At 40.7% G+C, this 13,475-nt stretch overlaps 1 protein-coding gene across 2 annotated transcripts in view; it reads right to left on the bottom strand.

The window, feature by feature from the left end:
- Window positions 1-363: 363 nt before the first annotated feature.
- The window catches only part of ANKFN1 (ankyrin repeat and fibronectin type III domain containing 1), a 113,186-nt gene continuing 100,074 nt past the window's right edge, over window positions 364-13,475 (bottom strand). For both annotated transcript variants that reach the window (XM_071451319.1, XM_071451318.1), the window contains 2 exons: window positions 10,527-10,746; window positions 364-8,392 (listed from right to left, as the gene is read on the bottom strand). In XM_071451319.1, coding sequence (XP_071307420.1) covers window positions 7,599-8,392; window positions 10,527-10,746 — 1,014 coding nt within the window. In that variant the 3' untranslated portion in view covers window positions 364-7,598. The remainder of the gene's footprint in view (window positions 8,393-10,526; window positions 10,747-13,475) is intronic.

The following is a 13,475-nucleotide window of genomic DNA, read 5'->3' as shown; positions in this document are numbered from 1 at the left end:
AGTTGCTGCTCCATTTATTATTTCTGTAATTGAGTGTCTGTGTGAGCAGAGAGTGGATGATTCTACCTGACTCTTTTTGGTATAATAAAGATGAATTGGACAGTCAGAATAAAAAGATGTTACTCTCACAGGTAAGAAAAAGAAGTCCTACTGATTAATTAGCAGCAATTAATTAATATTTATTGGTTAAAAATTTTAAGAAAATAGAAACCTTTTTATAGCCTTTTGCTAAAAGATATATTTGTTTGAACAGAGAGACTGAAAAAACCAGTCTGGGGAGGAGAAGAGCAGCCCGGGAAAAAGAACAGTGAAGTTTATAAATGAAGATTTTTGTGTGCTTTCAAAACAAACAAAAACTGCAAATAAAACCCAAAGCTTTTATTTAAAGACAGAATGAAAAAATAAGTTAATAGTTTCTTCAGAGAGATGGGAGTTTATATAGGTCAATACACTGGAGTGGAACAGTAAAATGGTTATCTTATGCTGTCAGAAGAGCGAGTCACAAACATGCCCAGAAGAGTTTGTAAGTTCTTTCCAGTTGGTTTTAAAGCTTTTCAGTAAAACAGCAGAGAACACAGAGGCAGGTACAGAACAGCGCTGTCCTTCATGGCAGATGTGTTGGAAACGTCTGGGGGAGCAGCACTGCTCACTCACTGATCTTCTGAGGGAAAGGAGAATCTCAGCTCAGGGCAAGCAAAACATACACACAACCAGGCTCCAAAAATGCATGGTACATGCAAAACGCACCAGAGAGAGGAACTGAAGCACATGCACACAAAACTCCTGCTTTGTCCTGAACTGTAATCCCCAGTTAATTTCTTAGGTCACTGTACATGAATAATTACTTTCATTTGTTTTTTTTTGTTTTTCCTTTTACTAACTTAGTAAACAATGGTGCCAATCTTAATGTTTTGGAATTAAAAATCAAGGTAGTGGAAATGACAGACATGTTTTATCGTACATTTTGAGAATTATTTTGTTCTGCCACTTAACTCCACTTTGGCTGTGTTTTGGTCAAAATATTTTCCATGGGTGAAAATATCCAATATTAGTCCAGTGGCATGGTGTTAATTTTGAAGCTTGCATCGAGTTGGGATGTCACAGCTGAAATACAGACCATGGTCACCATGGACATTGCCACATGTACTTGTGCACAGGATGCTGATGCTGGGAGGATGCTGACCAGGAAATTGTGTCCCTGCTCTGCCACAAGCTGTCTGTGTGACCTTGGCCATGACACTTACTCCAGTTATGGCATCATCTGACTGTTAAAACACATTCAGCAACCTGTCCCTCTATGAAAGCAGGTAAACTGTGACCCAGAGCAGAGCTCTTCCAGTTTGATTTCAGCATTCAAAACAGAGTTGTTCTTGTTTCCCTTGCTTACGTACAGTGACAGAGTTCCACACTGCATTAGAAGTGTCTTGCTTTGCTTTTGTGTACAAGAATATGTGAAAAAAGTTCAGTTTCTGTTGTCTTTTATGGGAGGGTATTTTCACCCAGAAACCTGGAAACCATGCCTATTTCATTCAGGTTTCTGAATTAAAATAAAGATTTGGAGACCAGATTTGAAAGCCTGGCCATAGAAAAAGTCACTTTCCAATAAAAATAAAGGAATTCAGGGAGAAACACAAACTATGTTCAGATTTCCAGGATTTCTAAAGTTCACATATGGGGGTACTTGATGATGGTCAAACACAGGTTTTTTTCAAGAAATACTGTTTAAAGATTATGCACAAGTGCATGTGGTATTTAAGATCATGTGAATGTACACACCAGCATTTCTTTGTTAATGAGGACTTGAAGTGCATAATTTTAGAAGATCACAGGAGTGGTAAGAATGCAAGAGCAATTCAAGTCTTCTAAATCTTGAAAGAGCTGAGTTTCTATGATATTAGATCAAACAAAAAAATCTATGTTAAGAACATTTTTATGACAATGATTCACTCAAATAAACTTAAGATTTCTTTTACCAACCGATCTTTTTTTTCTAAAATAGTATTTAATATCTGAAGTTATAAAAAATATTTGTAGTCCTGAAAATTATTTTTATTGTCTATTTTATGTACTATTCATGCCTCTTTCAGGAATTATTAAAGAAGCATGAGTCATACGGCACTCATTTACTCTTGGCTTGTGGCCATCCTCAATATATATTTTGATTTTTTTCAAGCCATTCACAGGTACATATGCGTGAAAATATTGTGTCAAGTCCCAAGCTCACAGTTAGCACAGCATACATTGTTCATCGAGATATTTACAAAGTTTTAGAGCACATAAAATTGTGCATTATTTTGTACCAAAATTTAAACGTTAACATACGCTTGGTTGCATATATAGAAACAAGTTACAATAAAAATCTCAACAAAGACAACCAATAAACAGCCAAATTGCTATGTACAAACAAGGCAGGAAGCAATTAAACACTGCCTCGCACATTTCACTTAAATTACTTTTTCTCGGAGGGGAAAAAACAAACAACCCCTCTTCCCCTCCCCCAGGTCCCCAATAACCCTATTAAGTCTTTGTTTTTATCAGCAAAATGACTGGAACTCCCATTGCATTCAGAAGGGGATTCATTTGCATAACATGGGAGAGAAATGTGGTCCCTGTTCTAAGGAGCAATAGTGAATTCTGCAGTGAGGGCTTCCCCCAGTCCAGCTGGTGTCACACAGTGTGGTGGGCTCACTCTCTGAGCCCGGCTCCAGCCATCCCTGTGACCTCCAGGGGAATATTCTGGGATCAAATGCTTTTTGCCTTCCTTACACACATCATTTTTTACACCAACATAAATGTGTTGTTTTCATGATGACTCCACTGGTCCAGGTCTCAGGTGACATGGAACTGTGCCTCAGGGTGTGCTGGTCTGTACATGGTCTGTACCTGACCCAGCTTCAGTGAAACTACTGATTTGCACTGGTGCAAAAGAACCTGGAGTGAGGCCCAAGGACAACAGGACTGTGCCCAAACAGACCTTTACATAAAGTAAACCACAAAAACTCTGTGTATTCAGCTTCAAATCTGCTCAATAATTACTACAGTTCACAGTAATAAGGTAGATTAGTGCCACATCAGCTTCTCCAATGTCAGATCAGTTTCACATTGCTTTTCCAAGAAAGAAAATGAAAATAACAATAAACATAAAAAGTTTGGTCCTAGTTTTTTGAAAAGCTACATAGGTGGTTTTCTGTAGCCTAGTGATAGCCAAGCTTAGTAACACCTTCCCCTGTTATGGAATGACTGGTGTAAGGGCTGAATCCTGCCCAGGATGCTGTGCTGTGAAATGACTGAGGAACCAGGCTGAGAAGCAGCTCCTGGATCAGAGCTCACAGACACCAGCCCTGAGGAGAGGTGACTCTGAGCTGCTGGGATCTCTCCAGCACCAGCAATGATGGATGGGTGGCTCCAGAGCCCGATCAGATCAAGGTGACGCCTCCTGGCTCTGCAGAAATGTCTAAGCCAAAGGAGGGCTCTGAGGGCTGCTCCAGGGAGGATGGGTGCCCTGCTGGCCAGTCCCTGCTGCCAGCTGCAGTGTGCCAGGCTCCACCTTGGGGAAGGCTGCCCTGCTTTTCTGCAAAGAATATGTGGGGCCAACAGCTCCCCTTCTCATTTCTGGGCATGATTCACCCTTATGAATTCCACTTCATGTGATCAAAAGATAAGTTATACTTACAAATAAAGCATTCTAGTTACTTATGTTTTTTTTCTGTAGTGGAAAAATCAGAGACCCAACCTGATGAAATCTCCATTGTCTGAAAATTCAGGGCCTGTTTATTGAAAATAGTTTTTGCTGATGGCAAAGTTCAACACCTTAGAGAAATTCAGAGTAAGTTCCCAAACTGTGTACCCTATTTTCAAATACACTATACCTTTGTTGTTTGTAAGGCTGTATTGAAATTTTACATAACAGTCACGAGCCATGCATTTAAACACCTTAAAAGAGTTGACCAGCAACTTAATGTATTTCTTTATTCCATTGAGAATTTAAAGATGCACTGTCTCTTTCCAAAACACATGAATGTTCAGGATAAAATATTCCATCTCCCCTCTCCCCCTTTAATGTCTATATTTAAAAGCATTATTTTATCGATTTCTTTGTCTTACTATGTAAAAAAATCCAATTTTTAATTATTCTCTAAAACAAAGTAAAAAATACAAGCATGGGAAATAAATGCTTGAGCCACAGGTGTCTTGAGACAAACTGTCCATTTGCAGACTGCCTTTCTGTGGATGCAAGAAATTTTGCATGTTAACCTTGCAGTTTACCTATATCTCACTTCCTACCAACAGAAACAGGTAAGTTTGAGACCACTAAACAGGGAGATATGGTCTACATTTTTTCTTCTTCCTGTGGAGTCATAATATTAAAGCACTGTATTCTTTTCTAGCCAGTCCAAGTCATGGCTAGAAATAGGAGGGACTGGGTTCAGACCAGGAGAAAATATACTCCCTGAAAAATGCAGGACAAAAGTTCTGGTGCCAGATGGATGAGTAAGAGAGACCCAGAAGTTGCAAAGCCCAAGTACCCTTTAGAGAGGAGAGCTTCAACTGATGCAAAGAGAGCACAGGCACCTTTGAATGAACTGTCTGCTGCCACTGGAACTGGTGTGGTGCAGGCTCTGAGCCCTGGCACTGCCCAGCTCTCTGCAAGAACTCGTGGAGGGGCACTCGAGCTCAGCCTGGAGAAAGGGCTCCCAGTAATTAAAGGCCTGGATTCCTAATTTTAATTTAATTCTGGACTGTGAGCCTTTGCTCAGCTCTACTCAGAAGAGTTACTGGTGGAGCCACTCTGTGGGGTGGGGCTAACAGTGCTGTGCTGTGCATTTCCCAGGATTCTTTTCAATTGCTGAAGTTGTTTGTGGAATGTGTGTGTGATGTTCTTAAGAGAACTGCAGAAGAATTGTGATTTCTATTATGGCAGTACTTGAAAGGCACTGCTTTCTACTATTTATTTATCTCTGGGTGTTCACTATTATTCTTTTAAGGAGATCCAAAATAGGTAGGGATAGCAATTTTGAACAAAGAACATGTATTTTTACCTGAAGATAAGTCAGTGCTTTATAGCCAGAAATATTTAAACCCAGAACTATCAGTTAGTAATTTGACTAATAAAGTTTGTGGAAGAACCTCAGTCTGGAGGCAATAGATCAAGGAAGCACATCCCATTGGCCATCACCTAAACACTACTTCCATAGCAAGGTTAAAAGTAGGACAGGTTAGATTTTGGCTGGTATTTGCACCCCCAGAGTCAAATTTCATCTCAACACAGAAGATTATGATGAAGTCAAGGCCTTCCTTCAAGTAGAGAATCCAGTCCTTTATTAGCTACATGACTGCTTCTGGAAAGGTCCAGGAGCAGGAGCAGACAAGAGATTGTTACATCCTTATCTCACCAAGAGTGTGTGCCTCTCTGCTGGAGATTTTGCTACTTCTTGCCCTCATTGTTCCTGATGAGCCAAAGAAAAGTGAGGTGGGTTTCATTTAGGACCATCTTGTTTTATCTCATCACTTCCTGCAAAAACATATGGCCTCAGTGTGTGGTTATTTTATTCTTTAATAGTTTTATGGCAGTTTTCTTTAGAGGCAGAATAGATTAGGGGAGCCCAGGCAAGGTTCTGAACACTGGAAAACTGTGTCAATTATTTTGGTTCTGCACAGGAGCATTACATTGTTTGTCTCTCCCTGGTGAAAAGCCTTCTGCTAATAAACAGAATCTGAAGTAACCAGCTGTGAGTGCCCTCAGTGACAGTCAGACTGTCCTGCTTGGCTCTGTGGTGAGTCAGGCATTCCCCATCCCCAGTTCCATACAATGTGTGCCCTTTTGGCTGCAAATGGGCACTGCCACTGCTGCTCCCCCTGCATCTTCTCACCCACAGGAATTTTTGGTGTGGGTCTCATCCAAACCCTGTGGGAGTGAATGGAAGCCTTTCCATCCTCACTGTGGATCAGGTAATGAATGAGTATTTTTTTGTCCAAGAAGTTAACTTCCTGCTCCCAAAAAGAGAAGTTACAAATGTAAATTCCTTATAGAAATTTTTTGCCCTTCCTATCACTGCAAGGACTCTTCTTGGCTTCCACATACTGACCAAGCATAAAATAGTGAATAACATTTATTTTTGAATTTATGGATTGAGTTCGCAGGGATTTTAATAGCACTGGGGTTATGGAAGTGCTATTTTAATAAGGACCACAGATCATGGGCCCAAATCCTTACCTTTACCTCAAGGACTTGTAAACTCAACTATTTAACTCAAATCTCTTTATTGGGGGCCTTAGAATGTATCCACCTGGAGGCTGGAAAACTGAAAGGCAGAAGGCTACGCAAACACGGAGTGAGGGAATTTAACCAGCAGGAATGTGGCCTATAAAATTAAACTTCAAGAACTGTTTAAGAAAATTAAAGCTTGTGCAACAGCTGGGGTTTCTCTACACATTAGTTCATTTCTTAGTAAATTCAGTGTTAGGGTTCTTATTAATATAGATTTCATTTTTGAGATCATCTTCTGTAGTGCTTATTGTGGTTGCAAAAGAAAAAATCCTGACTCACTGTAATTTGCCTTTACACAATACAGTAAGATCCCAACCTCCTTATTACATTAGTATTTATTTGGGGCCCAAAGGAAAAAAATCTTACACTCAAACTTCATCCCAAACTTTCCTAATCTGAATTGCCAGAATATCCCAGCTTCAGACATGCTGATCAAATACCCCTGGAGGTTATGGTGAATATTCAGGAATAAAAATAGGGGTGTTTCTTTTCAATGGGTGTGTGAGAGTGATGCTAACAACAAAATGTGCTCTTGTTTGGTGGGGAAAAGAAAAGAAAAATTTTGCTTCGATCTCATATACACCCTGCATATTATTTGTCTAGAACCTGGCCTCATTCTGCCTGCTCTTGACCTCAAAGGTTCATCTCCTGAGCTTTTAAAATAACTTGCTACTTAAATAATTTGAAATCTAAGCTCCTGAAAAAACAATTGTGATAATTATGTCAGGCTCTGATAGCATCCAGAGATGGTGTTGATTACATTTTCTATATAATGAAAGAATTTTCATTTCTTTAAGTGGCTAGAAACTCTGGGTTATCTGTTTTACTAGACCTATTAGTATTTCAGCTATATCCAACCTAAATTCATTCAAGAGAAGTGGAAAAGTAAAAAAAATTGCAAGAGGTGGTGGGAAACAAGTTAATAGACTTTTAGGACACAGTCCCAACATAGGGTCACCAAGGATGTTACAACTTCTGATAACTTGCAGGCATAACCACTCATGCTTAAAATTTTGCATGCTCAGAGAAACATGGAAATGCAGAGACCTGCAAAACCTGATACTCAATTGCACATTGTTATGTGGTGACTGTTATGAGTCTACCTGCAAAGCTGCAGATGCCAGTAACAATAATGCTCACTTCATGACAGATGACACCTCTGTGAGACCAGAAATCTGGTGATGAAGTCAAAAGATTAGGATTCTTTAGAGTGGCACAAGTTGCCATTTCAGGAGCTGGATTTTTACCAGTGGTTTTGAAAGTATGGCCTTTATGATCACAATGCTCATATCTCATGCGGAGTGATGGGAAGCAGTGCAGGATTCTGGGGTTAAAGGGTGCTGCTGAAAACTTCTGGGACAGCAGAGCCCGACTGCTCCTCTGGCCCCGTGGTCTGTTGCATAGCACTGTGCACACCTGTGTGTTCTACAGCCTCCGTGCTCATCGCCCAGGACCTGCCCTCTCCATCCAGAAATGTTTCATAAGGCTCCACATGTATCCTATGGACATCCTGCCTTGGTTCCTCATACTTGCCTTTGCCATCCTCTTGAAGGCTGGATGCATGAGGTACGAAGGTGCTCCGAGACCCATCGATGGGAATGGTCACCTGCTCGCTGGAGGTAGGTTCTTGAGCCAGATCTGGAGATCTCATGAGGTGCTGGGTGTAGACACCTTCTGACAGAGAGCCTGCCTGTGTCTCGCTGTGCACGCGCAGCCAGCGGTGCTGCCGGCTGAAGTAGTTGTAATGCTGGTGTTTCCCCAACTTTTTTTTCCCTAAAAAGCCCAGTGGCTGCTTGGAGCTGGAGGACTTGTCTGTGCTTTTCGGTGTAAGCCCTGACATTGTCAGACTGCTCATCTGCTCTGTGCAACATTCAGCGCTGGTGTCCGAGGCACCACACTCTGTCAGGCCTTCCCTCAGCGCCAGGCAGGGCTTCAGGTCGTGGGCTTGGAGCACGTTGGGTGCGCTGCCACCCAGGCCACTGCCAGCCTGCTGGGAGATGTCCTGGGGCGGGGGGTAAATCACGTCCAATTCCCTTGGGCTCAAGGCATCACTGGAGTCGTAGTCGCTGTCGGTGGGGAGGAACACCTCGGAGCAGCCTTCTTCATCCGAGCAGGGCTGGGAGTCTGCAAGGAGAACTGGTTAACCCTCACAGGACAAGCTCAGCAGAGACATGTCATTTATGTGGGTTTTGTCCTAATTTTAAATCTCCAGTGCTGGAAATGTATGTGTGTTTCCTCTGTGAAATTGCCACAGGCCAAGTGACAGCAAAGGCAGTCAGGGAGGATTTGTCAGGGAGGAGTCACAGATGTGTTAGACAGGTGGTGGCAGAATTAGGAGAACCAGAAACAATTAATTTATTATGTTAAAGATGGGGAAAAATTGAATTTAAATTGGGATTAAGTTCTGAGAGGATATGTTTTCTTTTATCTTGCTTTCACTAAATTTCATAGACATGGAGATTTGTGACAGAGAAATTCTCTAATCCAGGTTCTGTTTTTATTAAAGATGTCAGTTAAGTTACTCTAGATTTATATCTCTGTAATGGTGAGCAGTGTGCAACTATAAGTATGGTAAGAGGCTCAAGGCACAACATGGAGGTTGATAAATAAAAACTGCCCTTTTGGCCATCAGGTGCATTGTGTGTTCAAATCCAAAACAGACACACAGAATTCAAATGCGAATTTGTGGACCAAATCTCACACTGGCACTGAAATTGCTGCTGTCTTTGGGCTTCAGAAGGATCAATAAGATAATAAATAGTGGCATGTGTGATAGAATAGATTGATGCTCCATTGCTCTGGATAGTTTATCTTAGATTCCAGGAATTAAACATCGATTTTATACAGTGCTGACTGCTCACTTGGAGCTTGTGTAAATTGCCATAGAGCCCAGTATTAATGAATCCAGGGTGTGCAGGACAAGATAAAACTGCAGTTTGCACTGTACCAGAGCCAAGGATTATTCTGTATTCCTGGTCTGTGATACAGGGGAAAAACAGTTCAGGGTGGGGTGCTGAGAAAGAACACCACTGTATAATGGAGTGAAGCAAAGCACCAGCCTCTTCAGGCTTCTTTTCTTTTTACCGCATGAAATCTAATCAGAACAGATTTATTAATTTTCCTTAACTGTATAAAACTGCCAATTTGAAAAAACCCAAATTATTATTACTATAATGCTCATGGCAGTTGTTTAATGCAGCATCTATTGCTTTTGTTTCTGCTGTTTCATTTACTTGTTGCTTAAAGACATCTCAGCAGAATGATGGTTTATTTTTTCCTCCAATGTCCTTATTCTGGTAGCAAAATGGGTGTTGCTGTTTCATTTGCTTCATCTTTATTTCCTGTGCTCCATTTCTTTCATCAGTTTAATTTTCTGGCTATGCAGTGAACTAATAATGGTCAGTGAGGTGGGTACTTATTTGTGTAATTTGTGTAATTCAAAATGCTTCTCTAAAACACCGAAAACTCTGAGGGGTGTGTGAAAACAGCTGTTAAACTGGACAACTGGCAATAAAATTTGCTCTATCAAAACAAGGCGAGAGGGGCATGAGAAATAATTGCTGCAAAACAGAGGAAAACTGAAAGCCTGGAAAGAAAATGGCTGTAATACCTGAGAAACAGAAGGTGACAAGTGGAAACTATGGAAAAAATTGGGTTAGATTCTGTCAAATTAATGAAAACTGTGGGGAAGAATAATAGATACAAGAGTGATGAGAATGGGTCAATAGCTTTTGCTAACAACTCATGTCTCATCAGTCAAACAAAACTCTGAACGTGTGCACAATTAATACACAGCCATCGTCAGAGCTCTGAAGAGCTTGTGATAATGTTCTTTAGCATAGGCTCTGCAGCTGAAATTGGGACAAAGAGAAAGCTCCCTCCATATAAAAGAGCAGATTGTTGGTGTAGGCAAAAAAATGAAGCAGTCAGCTTTCACCATGGATGGATTTTACTGGAATTCTGGACATCATGGAGAGGCCAGTGATAGCACTTGTCCCTTCCAACCAGTGCATTAAATGATCTGGAACAGTGAGGTGACAAAGTTGGCTGATGATGAGCAGTTATTCTGAGTAGCTGAAAGTAAAAAATGATTGTAAAGATTACAGAAGGATCTCAGTATACTGAGTGGCAAATGATTGTTAAAATACCTTGACAGGTATGGGAAAAATTTACTCCTTTTATGAAAAGACATACAAAAACTGTTATAATTAAAAGTGAGTTCAAAGAGTGCTTGGTAAAAAAAGAAAAGTTCTCTTACCACTCATAGCTTTTCTCCTCTGGATTCTAGGCTCAGGAGAAGGGGGAGGTGAAGGGAGACAATCTAGATGTGAAGAGGTGGAGCTCATTTTCTTTTGAGAGTGTTCTTCTGAAAGATCCACAAGCTTCTTTATGGGCAGGCCTGCTGCTGGCTGCTTGTATCTTGCATACTGCAGTGCTTCTGTTATCCATCTCATGTCCCTCCAAATCTCATCAATTTGCTGTGAAGAAAACAATAGTGACAAAATACAGTTAAGTATGATGAGTATTAATTCTACCTAAGTGTGTACTTTTTCAAGTGCAAGTCTGTAGTCACTGCCAAGAGAGAGCAGCATGATCTCCCAAAAGAACATTCAGATTGAGGAGGTCTGAACTGATTTTGGTAAGAAGTACCTCAATTAAGAATGTGTAGTTAGGAGGGGTGAATCCAGACCTAAAATCTGACATGGAGAGAAAATGAAAATTGTATTTTGATGGAGTAAAAATATGATCAGTTTATAGCACACCTGGAAGTTGGTTTGATTCTGCACTGGAATAAAAGTGAGAGATCTGGAGCATCTTTGCAAACCCAGGTCAAAGCAATTGCTCAGGTCAGACATAGTTTTTAACAAAGAACATACACATGTGGAGATACATAAATGGAGGGCAGAAGCACAGCTATGAGCCAAAATGCAGTTTCTCTCTTACAATTTTAGTCTCCATACATTTTAAAAGTATAAATCTACCCAAAAGCAGTTGTAAGACATGCCTTTTGATGGCAATAAGAGACAAGTGCCTAAATCAATAGCAGGATGTAGGTTAAGTATCTCTGCAGAGAGGAAAGATGCTGTTTAATGTGGGTCTGAAGAGTCTTTTGATAATGGAACACTTTCAACATCTTTAAACATCATCTTCAAGCCATTCAAGATCTTTGATGGCTGAGCAAATGTTGCAACCATCAAATGAGAGTAGCTGTGAGTAAATACCCTCCTGCTGCAGTGTCTTTTCTAGAACTTCCCTTGCACTTTTCCTACAGAAGGTTCTGAATGTCAAGTGAGCCTTCCTATGAATATTGCAGTGCTTGAGGGAAGCTGCTTTGCAGTTACACAAGCTACATTCTGCAAGAATGCACTGAGAGTCCAGTCAGTAATGGAGAGGCAAAAGTGAGGGGTACTCTGTGCAGTGACAATTGTCTGCTGGGGAGTGCAGAGGAATCAGAGTGCCAGAGGGATCAGAGAGCCTGCTGACTGATATTTGAAGACGACTTCTCTTAGCTGGAGATACTTCACAAAATGCATATTCAAAGTGTGAAATTTACTCCCAAGGGATGCTGTAAATGCCAGATTTGCTGGGGTAGTTCCTGATGAGCTGTGTTGGAGGCAGGATAGCTGGGCAGCTGGATCTTGGTTTTGACCTAGTATGGCCATTTTTATATAAAGGTGAAATCCCGACTCCAATGATGTCAGTGCAAGCCTTGCCACTGAGTTAATATGAGCTAAGAATATACATCAATAAGAATAGCAAATGGTTCAGAGATTAATTCATAATCCTGCATAATTTCAAGACTTCAGTGTAGCTCCATGAAGAGAATTCCAGTTAGCAAACATCTCACCTATTTGATTTTAGAGATTTTATACATCCTTTCTGTGATCCTCCCTCAACCCCAAACAAGAACCATCCTGCATGCAATTTATTAAAATGCAAATCCTGTTGGTTTTCTCCCAGGACATTGTAATGAACGGTGGTTCTTTTACAATTTAGGAACATTTGAAACATTACATGATATGAATTACAGCTTAACTTCAGTTTTAGTTTCAGTGTCTGTAGATTTCTTTCTTTTCTCTGTAACATTCTGGTAAAGACTCCAAGTGCCTTACATTCTGGCTGGGGTTTTTTTCAATAATTTTTACTTTCAGTTGCCCTCTGACTCCTTTTCAGAACTGCATTTATATAGACTCCCTTGCTCTTTACAATGTTTGGTTTGTGTAGTGACTTCAACACTGTCTTAGATCTGGGATCACACAAATGCTCTTGTGGTTTCGTGGTCACCACTGAAGATTGTGGTATGTGGTAGGCAGAGATATTTTTGCCAATAGGTGGAATACAGCTGGTTTTCATTTGAGAGGAAACCTGACAAGCCTAATACACTGTCACAATAATTCAGCACAAAACACTGAAGTTTAAAATGTTCTCCCATATTTTCCCAGCACAGATATGTGACTCAAACACTTCGGAGAAGAGGAACACAGAACTGTCTATACAGTACCTGCATATTAATATAAAAATGCTCGGGTTTTATGTGAAGGATAAAAATTTTCCAAATTCTCCTGCAGACTGCAAGAAAGCTAGATTTTCTGAGTGTGAGAATGGGGTGACTGAGAGTGGGAGTACAATGGATCTTCCCTCTCTGCCCTGCTGCAGGTTGCCCAAAGCTCCAAGCGGACAAGGCAAAGGGGGTCTGCATGCAGAACAAAGAGAAATAGAAATATTATGCTTTTGTTCATAACTATGGAGGGCCAAACATCTTGTCAATGGAATAAATGGTGTCTTGGCCCCTATTCCAACAAAAGATAGCTTGAATATTATGAATTGAAAAGTTATTTGCATCTCTCTTGTAGAGAGACAGGTCAACCATGCCTATAGATATACTCTGCAAAAGTAATGAGCTTTATCTATAAATAACCAATTATCAAAATAATTTGCAAAAGGACAGGCTTTGCTGTGCTGCACAATGGAGTGTAGTTCAAAGAGCCCTGAGCTGAGTAGGTAAAGTCTTGATTTGGGAAAGTAGAGGAAAATCAGGATGAGGGACAGAGAATAAGCAAATTGGACAAGTATGGTAACACTGGTGATCCTCCTGCACTGGAGGACTGAAGCAGTGCCACTGCATGGTGCTGGCCAGGCTCACAGCTACTTTTGGGGCCAGCTTGACATCTGAAATGCAGAGCTGTGTTCCTGAGTGTGATATTGT

This window comes from Agelaius tricolor, unplaced genomic scaffold, assembly GCF_023055355.1.
Source record: "Agelaius tricolor isolate 1412-34295 unplaced genomic scaffold, bAgeTri1.0.p SCAF_32, whole genome shotgun sequence".
In the NCBI taxonomy this organism is placed as follows: Eukaryota; Metazoa; Chordata; class Aves; order Passeriformes; family Icteridae; genus Agelaius; species Agelaius tricolor.
This window is presented reverse-complemented; position numbering and strand designations above follow the sequence as displayed.